Genomic DNA, 14,929 nt, shown 5'->3' on the forward strand with positions numbered 1-14,929 from the left:
CCATTGCTTCATGTTACTAAGCTATCCCCCTACTTCTACCTGAATTTATCTCTTTTATATTGCAGATAACCAGAGACAAAATCCTATGAGTTTGGTCAGGATATAAAGAATCAAGAAATGAAACAGGTACAAACCTGGGCCCTATTTATTAAGCATTATTCCCATAGACAAAAAATAGGAGAAAACATTTTGTAAATAATCCCTTTAGATTGTAAGCCCTTTAGGGATAGGGAAATATGTACAGTACCTGAATGTAATCTGCTTTGAAGTATTCAAAAGCAGAATAAATAAATAAATAATATACTCTGGTCCTGTCAGAATCATTGTTCATTAAAATACATATAAGGTTACCATATCAGGATCCTACTCTACATCAAAGGTATTCCAGATAAAACTGAGCTGCTGTAGAAGCTTCAGATGCAAACACACAGTTACTCAATAGCCTGGTGCTGTCAGGACTAGACAGGGTTCAGCTTTCAATGCCTTCTTTTTCTATTTCCCTTTCACTGCTTGATCACAAGATGATGACAGTTAACACACGTGAATTCCACACAAGTATATACAGAAAGCTCTGTAAACATTTTTCAGTCTTCCTGAAATTAAATCAGTCAGGGTGATGCAATGGGCATGACATCTATTTTCATGTACCATTTTTCACTGAACACTAAATCAAAACCACAAAAACAACTTGTGACAACACATCAGTAATGTATCAGCATTCTGAACTGTGCTGCTTTTTTGGATTAAGCGCTAAGATTTCCTTATGAATTCTGATGCATCAGACAGGGCCTAAATTGCTAGGCTTAGTAATATGCTCCTTATTACTGTGCAAAAAACCTTTCCAAGAGAAGAAACCATGAGACAGCTCCATGGTGCTAGGCAAGAGAAGATTTTTCTTTATATTTTTTGTCTTAAACAGAGGGTTGTAGGGGCAGCCAGGTAGTTCAGTAGCAGAGTGTTGTGCGTTGTTAGAAAAGGAAAGACCAGGGTAGATTCCCAAGTCTTTTGTTCCTCAGGTTGGCTGGGAATACTGTGGAGGAAGCAGCATTCACACTCCCTGGGTGGAAGGAGTCTCGGCCATGGGACAGCAGCGATACTTATGGCCAGACTCAAGATGCAAGCACACCAGCTTTTGGAAGATACTGCGGTCGGTGGCCCTTGACCTGTATCTGCCATGGCTAAGCTAGACAGGGAGGGAGAAAGAGGATGTTATATGGGTGGAAATTGTCAGGATCCTCCCATCTCCACAAAAAAAATGAAATCTGTAATGTTCTATACAAAGTTAGCAGGGTGCAGCACCCAATTTTTTGTCAGACATTAAGAGGTGCCTGCTTTTTAAGCTGTCACTGAGTGCAGCTTTGGCTGTGAAGACTATGAGATGAGCAGAGATAGGCATTCATTCTGATGAACCAAATGTGTGTACAATGACAATGTGAAACAGTAAAACAAACCAGCGTCAAAACATAAAGCACCTATACATTTTACATTCAATTTAATTAACTTTTTTGCTCTTTAATCAGAACTGCTAGAGGAATGGCTCAGGCTGTTGCATCGCAGTGTAGGAGACTCTAGCTGATATCTCTGGGTGAGCAGGTCAGGTACTTAGCAAAAGCAATACACTCAAGCGTTAGGTGAGGAAAAAGGCATCTTTTTTTGTCAAACAAGACATCAGAAAATTACCCAAATACCACAGAGAATTAAAAAAAACCCCAAATGTATGAGAGATCCTTGTCTAACTCAACAGCATTTACAAGCCAGATCAGTCAAGTAAAAGCTTAAACAGAGGATCCTATATAACTATATGGAAAAAGCTGCTTCATGTCTTTAAAATAAAAGTAGAACTTGGAAGGAAAACATTTGATCTTAAGGTTCAGCTATATTACCTCTAAGATTTCTTCATATTTTTTAACTGTTCTCTTTAAATCATCCTCTTTTTCTATAATTTTTCGATGTAACTGGGTTGACTCTATTTGGTGCGTTTGCATTAACTCAGCCTCCACCTCTTGTGCCTTGCCTGTGGAGGAGGAAAGGAAAATTAGAAGCAGTGGTATGTCTGGAACATGATGCAAGACAATCTTCAGTCTTATTTTGGCTCTATGAACATCCAAAAGTTAAAACTGTTATATTTTTATATATCACTCTCCTGCCATACTTGCAAGATTTATGTCACTTGTTTGCTGTATAGTGCTGCATACATCATCAGTGTACTTGCTAAACACAGCATCTCAATACAGAAACCCAACAAATGAACACCATGCCTATAATGTTCTGCATGCATACTGTAAATCATAGTCAATGCACACAAAACATGATTTAGAATTAAAACCATGATTTCTGTGTATAAATGTTGTGCACACCAAACATGAGTTAACAGCATAAAATATGTGCTTGTAATTCATGTTATGTCCCTAACTTGAGTCAGGAGGACAACTTTTCTGTTCCTAACTCATGTTTGGTATGCACAACGTTTACGAGTAAAAATCATGTTCTGCACACAGCAATGTACACTAACCCTATTTTTATGCACAGAAAGCACAATTTGCATAGCTTAGAACCTGATTGAGTGGGAGGTAATGAAGGATAGTGGTAAATAGAGTTCACTCTGAGGAGGGGGCATTACTAATGGTCCTTGGATTTGTTCTTTTCAACATTTGCGTGAGCGGAAGGATTATTGGGAAAAGGTTTGTCTTTTTGACAATGATACCAAACTCTACAACAGGAAAGACAACCAGAAAGGTGTGGAAAATATGAAGCAGGATCTACTGAAGCTCAAGGAATGGTCTAGGGTCTATCAACTAAGTTAAAAAAAATGCATAGTTATGCATTTAGGATGCAAAAAACTTAAGGAGAGGTATAGTATAGGGAGCAAAATTCTTCTAAGCATAAAAGAACAACAGGATCTGGGGCTCATCATATCTGATTATCTTAAGGTGGCCCCCAGATCCTGCTGCTCTTTTATGCTTAGAATTTTGCTGCCTATACTATACCTCTCTCATCTTAAGGTGGCCAAACAGGTGGATAAAGAGACAGCAAAAGTCATAAAGATGCTTGGGCTGCACAGGGAGAGGAATAATCAGCAGAAAAAGGGAGATGATATCGCTCCTGTATAGGTCTCTGGTGAGGCCTCATTTGGAATACTGTGTATGATTCTGGAGACCATACCTTCAAAAGGATATAGACTGGTAGGAGTTGGTCCAGAAGGTGGTTAATGGTCTTCATTCTAAAGCTTATGGAGATAGACAAAGATCTAAACATGTAGACCTTACAGGAAAGGTAAGATAGGGTAGATATGATAGAAACATGTAAATACCTCCAAGGTTTACTGGCACAGGAGGCAAAATCTCTTTCAATGGAAAGGAGACTCTAGAACAAGGCATCATGGGATGAAGGTGAACAAGAGTAGACTCAAGAGTAATCTAAGACAATGTTTATTTACATAGAGGGTAGTGGAAATATGATACGGCCTTCCTGTGAAGGTGGTGGAGACAACAATATCTGTATTCAAGAAAGCAAGTAAGGAAATGGCAGGAATTATAAAGATGAATTAGTTGGCTGGATGGGCAGACTAGACAGGCCATATGGTCTTTTTCTGCCACCACTTTTCTATATTGCTAGGAAACCACAGATGGCGCAATAAGAACAGAGGAAATAGGAATTATAATTATGCACATCAGATGTGAAAATCTCTTAAGAGGTAAGAAAATACCTGACACTGCAAAAGTTTAAGAGTGGCACCCATCGCATGTATTCCTCTAAGGAGCGATCAAATGAGAAAAATATATTCATTTACTAAAACAAAATTGTAAAATCATATAAACAAACATCATAAATAATTATATATTCTAAACTTTTAGACAGTAATTTTCAATAGTGTACGTAAGCACATAGGCGTGTAAGTCAATGTGCCTAAAGTTACAGCAGAACTTTATAATCAGTAAGACACAGCCACTCAATTTATAAAATACCACATAACTCTGCCCCAAAAGTATGCGCGTATATGTCAGTATTTATGTAATTTTGTAATGCAGGAAACTGCATTTACTTATTTTATAAAAATGCATGCATGCATTTTATACATGTAAAATGGTAATATCTGCACCTAATAACCTCAATTATATACATGTATTTTGTAAAATATGTACATACTCTGCTTATAAAAATATTTACCTTTGCATATACTTGGAAACACCATTTTGCTGACACATCCAGCAGAATACTCCAGACTTCCACCAGTTCACCCTGACCCCCCCCCACTTAACCTAGACTTGTACATAACCTTCCAAACCCCTCCTCAGAAACCCCTTTTTATCTTTCACATTTACACATGATACTGCAAGCATGCGTGCGTTTCTGGCTTTTACAAAATACTATTTCACATGTACATATTACTTGCACACTTAACTTCCACTTTTACACAGAAACCTTTTGAAAATTCACTTGTAACATTTTAAAAGGCACACAATGGACATCATGCACTAGGCATTAAAATGCCTTGGGGTCTGGGCCCAATTTTATGGAACTTATGCAAATAATTAAGCGTTGGTGGGCTAGGTCACTGAGAAAATTCTCTTGGGTTCTGGTGCTACACATACTTAAGTAATGCCAACTAAGATATAGGTTGAACTTGCGGGTAACTTTCATCACTCTAGTGGCATGAGACGGGGAGAGCGGAAGAGTGGTTTCTGGTGTGGCACAACCATATTGACCCTACTCTTTCATATGCCATCCCCACCTGGGAGACTGAAAGCAACATGCTGACAGCATGCGGCACATTGCATGTGTATTTTTAGACCTCACATCTGTCTTTTCACTTCCTCTCCTACAAATTACCTACTAGCTCTAGGGAATGGGGAAAAAGGGTTGAGGCGACAGGTACTGTAAAAGACTTGGGGGAAGAGGGAGTTGTTGGGTTGAAGAAGGGAATTTGTGTATGCATATACCTAAACTGGACGAACCTCTACTGGGCAGACTATATGGACAGTTTTTGGTCTTTATCTGCAATCATTTACTAAGTTACTATGTAGAAAGAAAGGGCATACTGATGATCAGAATAAGCACATGAAAGTCTGGAGTGTCCACTCATTGTATTCCTGTACTGCCTGCCTGTCAACCCCATTGCCAATGCCACAGTCCAAAACCCAAGAGAATTTTCTCAGTGACCTAGCCCACCAATGCTTAATTATTTGCATATGTTCCATAAAATCGGACTCAGACCAAGGCATTTTAATGCCTAGTGCATGATGTCCACTGTGTGCCTTTTAAAATGTTACAAGTGAAATGTAGGGGAAAATTAATTTCAACAATAGGGAAGGAGAAAAACCTGAAAGGCATGAGGGATAAGAGGTGGGTGCAGAAAGAGAAGCTTGAAAGACATGGGTAAGAGAAGAGAAATGTCAAAAGTAAAGGAGTGCAGGGGGACAGGGGAAGAAACCTGAAAAGGAGAGGAGGAAGTCGGACAGCAACCTGAGTGGGGGAAATGGAAAGAGGATCACCAGATTTTTCGGTGGACTAAGATCTTAAATTCTGTTTGTTACTTGTTCTAAGTACATGGATCAGAAAAGCAAATGGCTTGGAGAGGAGTCAGCAGCATATAGAAAAAACTGGATAGATGGAATCGAAGCCCACACAATATGTACACACATGGATTATGGATGATTTAGCAATTACTCAAATAAAGATCATGCAAGAAAACTGGCATATCCACAAAACCATATATGCATTTTCCATCCAATTAATGTTATACTGACCAAAGCCCCTATCATGGGGGTAACCTGCAAGGAGCAGCAGTTATTAAATAAGAAACTTGCTGGGCAGACTGGATGCACCATTTGGTCTTTTTCTGCTGATAATACTATATTACTATATACTCAAATTTGTACCTTCAGGAAAATTCTTTGAAATGCCAACTTGTATAGTAGATTCATTGGGAGAAACACACTTTAATAAATTAAAAAAAAACCATTAGTAATTGTCTTACTGATTGTTTCCTGCACGGCCGTTTCCAGTTCACGCTCCTTTTGAGCCAACTGAGTATTGAATTCCCTCATTAGCTGCTTTAAGGTAGAATTGTGCTTCAGTTCAATATCTTCTTGCTCATGTCTGAAGAGTGAGGGAAAAAACAGACTTAAACATGTTTTAAATAATTATTTGAGGAAAATTTAGATTAAGAAGTAGTAACCTCCACCATGCTTTTTCTACAATGCAAAAAGATAAAACGATGCCTTTACAAATTATCCTAGTCTGTGAATTATAAATAAGGCCAACCGAAATTTAAGGCAAAAAAAAAATATTTTCAGCAGAGGGAAACAATGAAAACTGTTTGGTGTTCACACATCTTTAAAATATACCATTAATGCTAAAACTATTTTCAAAAGTCACAGATGAAATTATTTTCTTATTAGAAAAACGATCTACAAAGTTAATAAACATCAATAATACATCACAAAAGCACTCGTGTAAATTTTATTTAACAGAGAAACTCAGTTTGTGACTTCATATTACGTATCGGAACCTCTAAGTAATGTAACTGCTTACAATGGAGAATCAACAAGTTTATTTCATGGTATCAAGAGTGATATAAAAATAAAATCTTGCACCTAGTTTTTAAAAATATCTTTATGGTATCAGCCAGCAATTCATTGCTAAGACCTGGATTTCATTTTATTTGTGAAATGCTGTTTCTTAAGCAAATACAACTCACAGGTTTGGACTTCTGCTCAGGCTGGAGTGAATTGAAGATACTGAAGAGGCAGCATTCACAGCCCTTGGGGTTAGGAAGCCCCAGTCATTGCGCAATGGCAAGATCGAGTGGCCAGATTTAGTTTCCATGATTACAGGGTACTGGAGAGAGTGCTGATGCATGGTCCCCTCTCCCCTAATCATCATTCTAATGTTGGAGTTGAATGAGTTGGGAGAAGATATAAAATAGGGGAGAAATCCTTGAAATGTTGTAAATGGAGGATCATGGCATCATAGCCCAACAAAGAGCATTAGTCCAATTGAGTTGGAAGTGCAAAGGAACAGGAGGAAACTAAGGCCTAGATTCATCAATAACTATAGCGGAAATAGCCCGCGATAAAAAAAGGGGGTATGATTAGGAAAATTTCACTGCTCCTGCATCGCATGGGTAATTGATTGAAGCTAGGTAGAGAGTACATCGTACAAATCAACTCCTCTTTTACCTTTCATCACTCCAAATGTCAGAATTTCTTCAGCGAGATCAACTTTGCTGTTTGTACCTCTGTGTATATATAAAACTGCCACCCCCCCCCCCCCCCGCAATTTACCCTGAGTTAAAAGTGCCCCCTCTTACAGTGGCATAAATAGTAAAGTTATTTATTGGTCTCTCTCTCTCTGAATGGCATGTGCAACACTCTATTGCAATGATTCTCAAATAGTGTATCGTGACATACCAGTGTGTCGCCATGCACTGGCAGGTGTGTCACATGCTACCTGCAGGTGGCGAGGCTGAAGACCCGAAGATTGGAGCTGCTGGCCATTGTTGGAGTCTAGACCAGCGGGGCCAAAGACCCGAAGACCGGAGCTGCTGGTCGCCACCGGAGACCAGGCCGGTGGGGCCAAACATCGAAGCTGCTGGCCGTTGCCACCCAAGACCAGGTTGGTGGGGCTGAAGATCCAAAGATTGGAGTTGCTTACCGCCGCCAGAGACCAGGCCAGTGGGGCTAAAGATCAGAACTGCTGGCTGCTGCCGCATAAGACCAGACCACTAGGGACGAAAACGAGCTGTTCAGCTGGGGGCCGGTGTGTGTATGTGTGCGTGGTATGTACGTGAGACAGGGAGGGTGCTTGTGTGTGTGCGTAGTGTGTACGTGAGACAGGGAGAGGGTGCTTGTGTGTGTGCGTGGTGTGTACGTGAGAAAGGGAGAGTGCTTGTGTGTGTGCGTGGTGTGTATGTGAGACAGGGAGATAGCTTCTCTGTGTGTGTGGTGTGTATGTGAGACAGGGAGGTAGCTTCTGTGTGTGTGTGGTGTGTATGTGAGACAGGGAGGTAGATTGATTTATTTATTTATTTAGCATTTTTATATACCGACTTTCCAATAACAGAGTTACTGATCAATTCGGTTTACATTTTAACAGTAACATTGACAAGTAAATGTCTTACAATGAACAGGTCGTTATAACTTGGATAAGTATATAAGGGGTTAATAACATTTTAAAAGATACATTGCCTAATGTAGGCATAAGTAAGGGATATAGATTCTGTGTGTGTGTGTGTGTGTGTGTAGTGTGTATATGAGACAGAGAGGTAGCCTCTGTGTTTGTGTGGTGTGTATGTGAGCGAGGGAGAGTGCTTCTGTGTGTCAATGTGAGCGAGGGAGGATGCTTCCTTGTGTACAAAATCAAAAAAAAGGGACCACATCACTCCAGTTTTAAAGAATCTTCACTGGCTCCCTATAAAATATAGAATTTTCTACAAAACTTGTTCAATCATCCACAAATCCATCTACAAAAACTCCCCTCTTGACCTCCGGATCCCTTTACAATTATATTCATCTTCCCGTTCGTTGAGAGCTGCCCAACAAGGCTCTCTAAAAACACCTCCAATTAAATCATTTTCAAATAAAAGAGCCTTCTCCACAGTTGGCCCGAATCATTGGAACTCTCTCCCTTCAGACCTTAGACTTGAACAATGCCCAATTACTTTCAAAAAAAGACTCAAGACTTGGCTCTTCACCCTTGCCTACGACTAATTGGATTTAATCCTTCCTATTCTCCCTGACTCAGATTATTTTGTTTTTCACGACCAAAGAACCTCAGATTTAATCACATATCACTCTAGTCACTTTTAATCAACTGTTACATGTTTGACTACCATTCTTATATTGATTATTCTGTTATTTAAGGTTTCTATATCATAATGAGTTTTAATTGAGTAACATCCCAGTTCTTCATTTCCTTGTTCTCTGTAAGACTCACTTTCAGTCATTTAAATTGTTCTCTGTAAACCGAAGTGCTTAGTGACTTGTCTCTAGAACCTCGGTATATAAAAAAAAAAGTTAAATAAATAAATAAATAAATATGTGCGAGAAAGAGATGGAGCATGTTTCTGGCTGGCTGTGGCTGTGAGAGAGGGGACATATGTGTGATTAAGAGCCTGTTTGTAAGTGAGAGAGAACATGTGTGATTGAGAGCTTGTGTGTAAAAGAAATAGAAAGCGCATGTGTGTAAGTAAGAAAGAGAAAGCATTGTGTGATTGAGACTGGTCAGAGATGTGACATGTGTATATGTGAGAAAGACTAATCAGGGAGGTGAGAGAGACTGGTCAGGGAGATGATTGGTGTGTGAGAGACAAAACCGGTCCTGAGGGTGTGACTGGTGTGTGTGTGTGTGACTGGTGTGTGTGTGAGTGTGAGTGTGTGTGTGAGAGAGAGAGAGATTGGTCGGGGAGATGATTGGTGTGTGAGAGATAGAAATTGGTCCTGAGAGTGTGAGTGGGATGTGTATGTGAGTGTGAGAGAGACAGAGAATGGTTGTGATCCCTAAGGAAGAGGATCATGAAGACAGCCTCAGCAGCTACTTACTGCTTCTGGTGTGGCCTCCACGGGAAAGAAGTAGGAGAAATGCTGGAGAGGGTAAGTAAAGGTGGCTTTTAAGTTCATTTTTCTTGATTGATAGCCATTTTAATTATTGGGTATTATTATGATGTGTCTGCTGTTTCGAAATATTTTATTGGTGTTTGGAGATTTTTAAATAATTTTTAAGAGATTTTAATTGCTAGATGTTCTGTTCATCAGCTGTTTTGAAATATTTATTTATATAGTTTTACAATTATTTCTGTGTGGGAATCTGTAACAGCTTGGCTTTTTCTGTTATCCTAATTGGAGATGTATTGATGTTTAATATTTGTAGTGTTGCCTTTTTATAGGTAGGGTTGTTCCATTTGAGTGCATGCCATAATCCAGGTCTAACTTTGTGCAGATTAGTTTGTGTGCATTATTGCAGATCCTGGTATTATGTTAGGTGCTATATTTCTGTTTCCATTTCTCCAGTTTTGTACTGCATACAGAGTGGCTTTTTTGGGTTTCCATTCCAGTTTCTGTCTCCATATTTGTAATTTGCAGTCTTTCTGTACTTGGTGAAGGTTGATCTTGTGTGTATGACCGAGGTGACGTATTTATTTTATTTATTTTTATTTATTTAAGGGTTTTTTATATACCGGGGCACGTTAAAAACATCACCTCGGTTCACAATGTAACATAACATAGCAACAGGCTTTACAATAATTTATAGTAGGAGGAAACATTGAGGCAACTAATTCAACTTGAAAGGTGGTTACATGTTCACATATTTTAAGTATATTCACATTAACTATATTCACAATAACTATATTTACATTTTAATTATTCACATGGTGCCAGGGAATATATGCGGTTAGATCAGGTGGTAGGAGGGTGAGGGTGGAGGGTTGGAGGGTGAGAGGGGAGGAGGATGAGGGAGGGTTGGAGGAATGGGAATGGGGGTTGGAGGAATGGGAATGGGAATGGATGTAGGTAGTAGGCATGTAGGTAGTAAAATACTTCACCTTATTTGTTGTGTCTTCTCAATAGGTGTATTGGTGGTGAACTGCTGTCTTTTTATAAGTAGGGAGTTTGTGTTGCTGTTATTGAGAATATGTTTTTTGTTTAGTGAACTGTACGTGGAATGTTCTAGTTCTGCTTTATACCCATTACTGAAGATTGGGGTGGTTAGACTTGTGACTGTCATGTGTTCAGTGTGTCACGCATGTGGGAACTCTCTATCAGGTGTGTCCCGACAGAAAAAAGGTTGAGAACCACTGCTCTATCGCATTTGACATGCGTGTTGCACTATTTAACGCGTTTGTTAGGGCCTTAAAATAACCATGAACATGATTCACATTAGACAATAAATGAACCTGCGCCATCTTCTATAAAGATGAACATTTAAAATAATTTCATTCCTTAAAGAGAAATGAATGCTCAAAGTTCAAGTAGCTTTTTTTCTAGGCAGAAAAATAGCATACCTAGCTGGAAAATTAGTTTTTAAACTCAATGAGGTCAACATTTAAAGGCATTTAGCCGGAAAAATTGTAAGTTATCTGGACAAATGCAGAGCTTTCAATATCTCCAGTTAAGCAGCAATTATGGAAAAAAAAAAAAAAAAAGCTTCAGAGCAAGCCTTGCAGCCTACTCTCCAACTCACCACTCCAGTGAAAAGAATGCTGGTTTGTTGGCTGATCCATAAGCCCCCAAAATAAGTATTTCAAGTTGTGGTCTTTAGTCTCAAAAATCTTTCTGCCCTCCCCTCCTTCCCCCAAAAAATCCAAAAAGCAAGTAATGTCATCATCTCCCCAAGTTGACTCTAACCCTCCAGCCCCCATCTGCCCTCTTCCAAATCTTGAATCACAACTTGCATCCAGCTTCTAGTGTGTCTAATATTGCTCTTACAGTAATGCTGGTCTCCTAAGCCGAGGTGAGCAAACATTTTGAGCCAGAACCCCATTCTATTCATGAAACTGGTTGGGACCCCCCCCCCAAGATAGGTTATTATATATTTATATATGTATGTAAATGTATGTATATATCGGTGTGTGTGTGTGTACATATACATACATACATGAAAGATATTCAGCAGGCCACACTGCCAACCAGTGGTAAAAAGCATCTATTTTGTTTCTCTTCAAGTTGAAGATAGTAAGTAGCTCATTTATATAAATCAAAGAACATTCTTTTTTACTCAGTGCATAGTTAAGCTCTGATATTCATTGCCAGAGGATGTGGTTAAAAAAGGTTTTTAAAAAGTTTGGATAAGTTCCTAAAGAAAAAAATCCATAAACTGCTATTAATCAATAAGCAATAGTAGCTTGAGATCTATTTAATGTTTGGGTACTTGCCAGGTTCTTGTTACTTGGATTGGTCCCTGTTGGAAACAGGATACTGAGCTTGATGGACCCTTGGTTTGACCCAGTATAGCATATCTTATGTTATGTTCTTATGAATAAGACACACATGGGCACAAAGACAGACATCCTGCAGATACACCCAACACCCAGACTGATAAGAGAGCAAAACAGATACTCAGTCAGACAGATACAGAAACCCTACTGACATACATAGTTACCCAACACCCAGACAGACACAGAGAGATAAAGAAATCACAAACCTAGGCACACAGACACTCCAGAGACAGAAAGGCACAGAAATAGAAAAACACAGACACTCCACTCCTAAACAGAAGACAGGCATATCACAGACAGACAACACACCCAGACAGAGAGAGAGAGAGACAGGCAGATAGATCACATCACACAAAGAGACGTAAACCAATGTAACTGGGCCCACCACAGCAGCTCCTCTCCCTGGCCCACCAAAAGAGATGCACAGCTAAGCCATGACTTGCTTACAATGATGTCACTATGTTCTGGCAAGCTTCCTACCCCCTGAGTATGCAGTGCCTCCATGGCATCGAGACTCGATAGTGTAGCCATGTCTTCTTCCTTGATTGAGCCTTCCAGTTTACTCACCCCTGGCTTAAGCTACCAACACTACCATCAAGGCCCGCTTGGGAGCTTATTTTTTTTTCTGTAATTGGCAATACTAATTGAGGCTTAATAGGCGATATTCTTTGAATATTGCTGGTTAAGTTAAATTTATGCAGGTACACATACCTGGATAACTGTGCAACCTAACTAGCAATATTTAAACCTAGCCATTAGGTGTGAAAGTTCTCCAGATAGGTACCTATTTGGGGATATTTAGTGGGACTCTTATCCCACTGAATATTCCTGATAAAATACAGGTTAGCTTTAGCCAGATAAGTTAGCCATTGAAAAGTGTTTTTAAATATTGGCCTCAAGGTGACCAGAAAATATGTAACCATTAAACAAGACTTCCTCTTTATCCAGCAAAACCATTCCAGGTGAATGGATTATGCCCACTCACCAACAGATGCAGACAGAGGCTAAAAGGCTTGAAAGTCACTCCTTATAGGCTCCCATGCTAACTTCTATCTGCCAGTATTCTCAGTTTCCAGAAAATGAAGGTGAGCATCCCATGCTCTGAGTTAGGGCCTAGTTAGGCTGCGTGAAGCAGGAGTAGGAATTGAGAGTGCATGGGTAGCTTCCAAGAAAAACGTTTCATATGCCCTCCCTCGGTCAAGCAATGCCCTGGACAGGGGTCTTCCAGTTAATCCTTCTCTCTTTCCCTACTCTCTTAACTGTTCCCCCTCCCCCCGTTCAAGGGATCCTTTTCCAAAAACAAAGCAAAACACAGAGGTAGTATCTACTTTCATTTTGCTGTCTCTACATCTGTTTTTGTCTCTGACCCATAAAGTTAAAAAAAAAAAAAAAAAGGAAATTAAGCAAGAGAACAGAAGAGGCACTGAGCAGTTAGAGGTCCTGGGTATCTCTGTTTGCTGTCAATTCAGGTGAGTAGCTCACAAATCTAATTTCAGTTGTGGTCTTTTTTTGTTTTTTTCTGAAGGGCAGTGATGGCGTCTTCTTCTGAGCATGGGAAGAAGCCCTTGCTGTGTGGTAGCTGTGGTTTGCTTTGGTAGCTACTGGGGGGAGTGTTGGTGTGTTGCGGTTGCTCTCAGAAGGCATCAGGGAAACACAAGCCAGCTGCTCTCCCAGGGGAGGAAGTCGATTCAGCAGGGTATTAGTCCAGTCAGTTCCTGTTGGTGTACTTGCTGCCGTGGTGGGAATGGAGCCAAGACACCATGCCTGCAGGGCTGGATATGGCTGTGAATGTCCCTGGAGCTGTGGAGGCTATGCCTTTGAAAAGGCCAGGGTCCTCGGGCTGCAGCTGTTTCCTCTTCCTCCTGCGCTGCGATTTCAGATGAGTTTTAAAATGCCTGCATCAGGCATTTTATATGAGGCAAAGAACTATTGCTGGGCCCTCTGCAGTAGTGCCAGTTCCTCAGGGAGTTGATTCTGAGAGGGTGTAAGAGGGTGAGAAGAGAGGAGAAAGAGGAGGGCGGGGATGGGAAATCCTCTAAATTTGTTCTGTTGCTGTGAACATTAGGGAATTACAAGGCAGTGACAGTGAAGTGCAGTTGGAAGAGGGTGAGTGTCCCCCTGAGAAGGGCAAAGGTTCCTCTATGGTCAGACTTCCATACAGATGAACTGTTACCTCTCATTTCTCATTCCATACAGTTCTTAATATTGCAGAGGAAAAGGGGCAGGAAGGTCCAGAGGATCCTATAATGACTGGTCTGTGCAAACCCTCCCAATCCTCTCATTGCACAGGTCAGTTAAGGATCTAATTGACCTGGAATGGGAATTCTCAGAGGCCAATTTTAAAGATGGAAACGTGCAGGCAAAAATATACCCTTTATTTTGCCAGGCGAAAGAAAACCTCATCTTTCCAAAAGTGGATGCTATGGTGTATTTGGTTACTAAGAGACCCACTATTTCCACAGAAGGAGGCACAGCTCTCAAAGATACTCAGGACAGGAAATTAGAGTCTGTGCTTAAAGCAAGCCTTTGAGGTTTCCAACATAGTGCTGCAGAGGCGGCGTGCAATTATATTATATCGTGGCAAAAGCAGGTTTACACACGTCTCAACATATTCAGGGAAAATGTGTGGAGAGTTCAGAGTCAATTCTTGAGGAAGCATCCCAGTCAGAACCACAGACAGCTTTTTTGGTGAATGCCTCCTTTGATTTAATTTGCACTTTGACTAGGAGTATGGCATCCATAGTGGCGGCAAAGTGTTTATTGTGGCTGTGTTATTGACCAGCAGATTCAATTTCTAAGAACAATTTGACTAAGCTTCCCTTCAAAGGAAAATTATTTGGTGAGGATCTCAAGAAATTGGCTAAGGCTTGTGGAGAATCTAAAGTGCCCAGACTTCCAAAGAATAAGTCATAGGGTCCTTTGCATAGGTCTCAGTACAGATCTCGTTTTTGAGATTCCATGAAGCATAAACAATCACAGTTTTCAAGAGGTCAG

At 40.2% G+C, this 14,929-nt stretch overlaps 1 protein-coding gene across 6 annotated transcripts in view; it reads right to left on the reverse strand.

Moving 5' to 3' along the window:
- Positions 1-14,929, reverse strand: part of GOLGA4 (golgin A4) — a 456,386-nt gene that overhangs the window by 110,937 nt on the left and 330,520 nt on the right. For all 6 annotated transcript variants that reach the window (XM_029589809.1, XM_029589811.1, XM_029589810.1 and 3 more), the window contains 2 exons: positions 5,978-6,099; positions 1,884-2,014 (listed from right to left, as the gene is read on the reverse strand). In XM_029589809.1, the coding sequence (XP_029445669.1) occupies positions 1,884-2,014; positions 5,978-6,099 (253 nt within the window). The remainder of the gene's footprint in view (positions 1-1,883; positions 2,015-5,977; positions 6,100-14,929) is intronic.

Source organism: Rhinatrema bivittatum, chromosome 2, assembly GCF_901001135.1.
Source record: "Rhinatrema bivittatum chromosome 2, aRhiBiv1.1, whole genome shotgun sequence".
Taxonomy (NCBI): Eukaryota; Metazoa; Chordata; class Amphibia; order Gymnophiona; family Rhinatrematidae; genus Rhinatrema; species Rhinatrema bivittatum.